The sequence below is a fragment of the Rana temporaria genome, chromosome 9 (assembly GCF_905171775.1).
Source record: "Rana temporaria chromosome 9, aRanTem1.1, whole genome shotgun sequence".
In the NCBI taxonomy this organism is placed as follows: Eukaryota; Metazoa; Chordata; class Amphibia; order Anura; family Ranidae; genus Rana; species Rana temporaria.
This window is the reverse complement of record NC_053497.1, coordinates 49,511,632-49,515,705: the sequence shown is the minus strand read 5'-3', so window position 1 is coordinate 49,515,705 and position 4,074 is coordinate 49,511,632. Positions and strand designations below refer to the sequence as shown.

Genomic DNA, 4,074 nt, shown 5'->3' with positions numbered 1-4,074 from the left:
CCCCTTGAATCCAATGACGTACAGGTATGTGATTTTGCGGCAAGTGGTTAAAGACAGCCTTGCTGTATGCTGTTGGCTGGTGCAAGGGTTTTTGTCTACATAGGCAAAGGTGAATTTTGCCAACCCTCCTCCTCTCACCCTTCTCCAACCATCCCCCTCCCCTCCACAACGGCAGCGTGTAATAAGGGGGTTATGCATTCCCTGCTCCCCCTCACTGGCTACAGGCAGCTGGCAGGTGAGACAATCGAAAACTTCATGCTTTGCCTGGTAGAAGAAAGGGCGCAGTTGTAGGGAACGGAAGATAGAAATTTTAACCATTGAGTCCCAGAGCCATTTTTTACATTTTTACACTATTTTGTTTACATGTTTTAAAAATCATTTTAGGCTTGAAGATTAATAAAAACAACCAAAACATTAAATATTTTCTGAAAGCAGACGCCGCAGAGAAGAAAATGTTGATAGTTCCAATTTTTAATGTTACACGATATTAGTACAATGGTTAATGAAACACAAAATGACATAATAATGATGGCGGCTGGTCGGCAAGCGGTTAAATGTTTAGCATTTTTCTCTTTTACATGACTTTATTGCTATCACATAGGGGACCAATGGCTCCCTCTGTGATAGCAGATAGGTTACAGGCACCTCTTTGAGACATCCGGGGTCTATTAGACCCCATCCTGAATCCCTAAGGTGGCTGCCTAAGCCTCCTTATGCTGGCGCAGGCCCTGCACACACCCTCCCATATCCACCCTCTCTAAGTCAGGCCGAGCTCAGCTGTCTAATAATCAGCTGACTCTGGAACTTCTCATGTGCTCTTCTTTTGTCTACGGACAGGAGAAAAGCACCCTTTTTCTTAAAGTGTTTGTAAAGGCAGAAGTGGGTTGTATAATAAACGACAGAAAAACGACAGAAAAAAATGCGCTGGCCCGACGTATGTTCGTGGATCGCCGTAAATAGCTCATTTGCATACTCAACGCGGATTTCGACGGAAACGCCACCTAGCGGCCGCCGAAAAATTGCAGGATTCAAAACAAAGATACGACGCGGGAATTTTGAAATTACGCCGGCGTATCAATAGATACGCCGGCGTGATTTCTTTGTGGATCTGCCCCAATGGCTTTATTTCCAAAGAAAATAAAATAGTGCTTAAAGGGGTTGTAAAGGTAACATTTTATTTCCTAAATAGCTTCCTTTACCTTAGTGCAGTCCTCCTTCACTTACCTCATCTTTCGATTTTGCTTTTAAATGTCCTTATTTCTTCTGAGAAATCCTCACTTCCTGTTTTTCTGTCTGTAACTACACACAGTAATGCAAGGCTTTCTCCCTGGTGGGGAGAAAGCCTCTTGAGGGGGGAGACGATGAGCAGGAGTGTCAGGACGCCCACTAACACACAGCTCCTTTCTCTATCTGCAAAGTAGAGAGTGTCCTGACTTGCCTGCTCGCCCCCTCTCCCCTTAAGAGGCTTTCTCCACACCAGGGAGAAAGCCTTGCATTACGGTGTGTAGTTACAGACAGAAGAACAGGAAGTAAGGATTTCTCAGAAAAAATAAGGACATTTAAAAGCAAATTCAAAGGATGAGGTAAGTGAAGGAGGACTGCACTAAGGTAAAGGAAGCTATTTAGGATTATTTTTTTTAACTTTACAACCCCTTTCTATTATTTATTATTGTCTTTTAGTCTATCTTCTCCATCTGTTAAATCAATAATGATTATGATGTTTTATAGAGAAGAAGTAAATAGATATTATAGTAAATAAAGATAAGTAAACAACATTTCCAGATGTAGGTATGCATTTGGTAAATATCTTACATAGCATTCTAACTGAAGCTTTAATATTCCATGTAACATATCAAGATTAGGGATGAGCTTTGAGTTTGAGTCAAACTCATGTTCGACTCAAACATTGCCTGTTCGCCTGTTTGGCGAACAGCGAACGATTTGGGGTGTTCGCGGCAAATTCGAAAAGCTGCGGAACACCCTGTTAAAGTCTACGGGAGAAATGACACTTTGTGCAGGGACAGTTCTAAGCACGGAAACATGCGCTTATTCACAGGCATACTATACACCCCCCCTAGGTACGAAATTTAAAGGAATATTTCACTTTTATTGTTTTATTTTAAGCATTATTAACATCACTGCTCCCCAAAAAACTGCAGTTTTTAAAACTTTTTTTTTGCATTGATACATGTCCCGTGGGGCACGACCCAGGTTCCCAAACACTTTTTAGGACAATAACTTGCATATTAGCCTTTTAAAATTAGCACTTTTGATTTCAAACGTTCAAGTCCTATAGACTTTAACAGGGTTCTAAAGTTCACACAAACTTTTGATCTGTTCGCAGGTTCTGGTGCAAACCAAACGGGTGGTGTTCGGCTCATCCCTAATCAAGATAATGTTACTCAATTAGAAGTTTTTGAAGCACAATGGTACAGTATCTTTGAATAATTGTTTATGAGCACCTATAGTGGTAAACCCACTTTGGCAGATTATGCCCAAGGACAGGCTGAAAAGTTGCCCATGATCTGCTCATCTGTGCCAGAGGTTATATAAATATTTCCACTTCATGTCCTTGGACAGCTAGAGAATCAAACCTTGTCCTGCTCCAATCATAATGGAAAGCCTTTTAAACACTTACAAAATGTTAATGGTCCCCTTTGTTCTGCCTTTTGTTTCTCATAAGAGCTGCATTGACATCTTTATTTTTCAAACTATAAATTAGAGGATTAAGCATCGGGACAGCAGCAGTATTAAACAAAGCAAAAACTTTCTTGGCATCCAAGTTTCTACCTAGGCTTGGTGAAAGATATTGGCTGAATAGCGTAGTGTACAGCAGTATGACAACTGTGAGGTGGGAGGAACAGGTGTAGAAGGCCTTAAGTCGGCCAGAACTAGAGCGGATCTTCAATATGGAAGCTATTATAAAAACATAAGAAGCAAATGTGAGGAGAAATGGAATGAACATCATAGGACCCAAGACTTCTATGAAGAATAGGGTTTCCACAAGTCTAGTGTCATCACATGTTATCTGGGTCAGAGGGACAATATCACAAAAGAAGTGGTTGATTTCATTAGTTATATAACAAGAAAAGCTGTATACTACCATAAATGGTGGAAGGACTTCCATAAACGCAAACAACCAGCAGAAAGCAGCCAACAAAACACACGTTCTTGGATTCATAATAATGTGATAATGCAAAGGTTTACAGATGGCCACATATCGATCATAACTCATGGCTGTCAGTATAACCAGCTCAAGAATCTGTAATGAGCCAAACATATACATCTGTGCCATGCAGGCAAAAAAGGAGACCGTCTTGTGACCAGTGATAAAATGGATGAGGATCTTGTGCTGAGACACGGTAGTACAAGAGATGTCTATTACAGACAAGTTTCCCAGGAAGAAATACATGGCTGTATGAAGTTGGGGGTCTCTGCATGCAATAATAATGGTTAGGTTACCAGACAAGGTGATGAGATAAATGATGAGGACCACAAGGAATATGAGAAGCTGAAGGAGCGGATCGTCTGATATCCCTTTAATGATGAAATAGTCTATATATGTGTGATTAACGTACATTTTTCTGACAAAAGTTCAGAACCTGAAAGTAGAAAGACAAAAATAAAAATAAATCAAAAGGTGATACAACACCTATACTGTGTTGGTGTAACTTTAAAGCTGAGCTCCAGTAAATAACTAAATACACAGACGAAGGATATACTGTATGAGAGAGCTGTCTTACTGGAAAAAGGATTTGTGTTTCTGTTCATCAAGTATTAAGATTTACATATTACTGCAATACCAGGTCAAAGGCTGATGCCAGGTCAAATTCAGGTACTTATGCACTGCTTGCATTAAAAAAAAAAAATGTAACTGCTTGCCGACCAGCGCACGACTATAAACGTCGGCAGCATGGCACGGACAGGCAGAAGGATGTATATATACGTATAAGATGACGGCATTGTGGATGCACGTGCGCCGCCGTCGGCACACGCGCCTCCCACGAGCTCCGTGAGCCCGACCGCGGATCCCATGGACTCAAACGCCGCAGGGATACCTGCAATCGTCTCACG

General features: G+C 41.2%; 1 protein-coding gene across 1 annotated transcript; it reads right to left on the bottom strand.

The window, feature by feature from the left end:
* Positions 1–2,644: 2,644 nt before the first annotated feature.
* On the bottom strand, positions 2,645–3,601 carry LOC120914537 (olfactory receptor 6C1-like). The gene has a single exon (XM_040325215.1). The coding sequence runs from the start codon at positions 3,578–3,580 to the stop codon at positions 2,645–2,647; it is 936 nt and encodes a 311-aa protein (XP_040181149.1). The 5' UTR covers positions 3,581–3,601.
* Between the last annotated feature and the right edge of the window lie 473 nt (positions 3,602–4,074).

Excerpts from the sequence above, each read along its gene's own strand:
- LOC120914537 (XM_040325215.1), bottom strand. The coding sequence starts at position 3,580 with ATGTACGTTAATCACACATATATAGACTATTTCATCATTAAAGGGATA.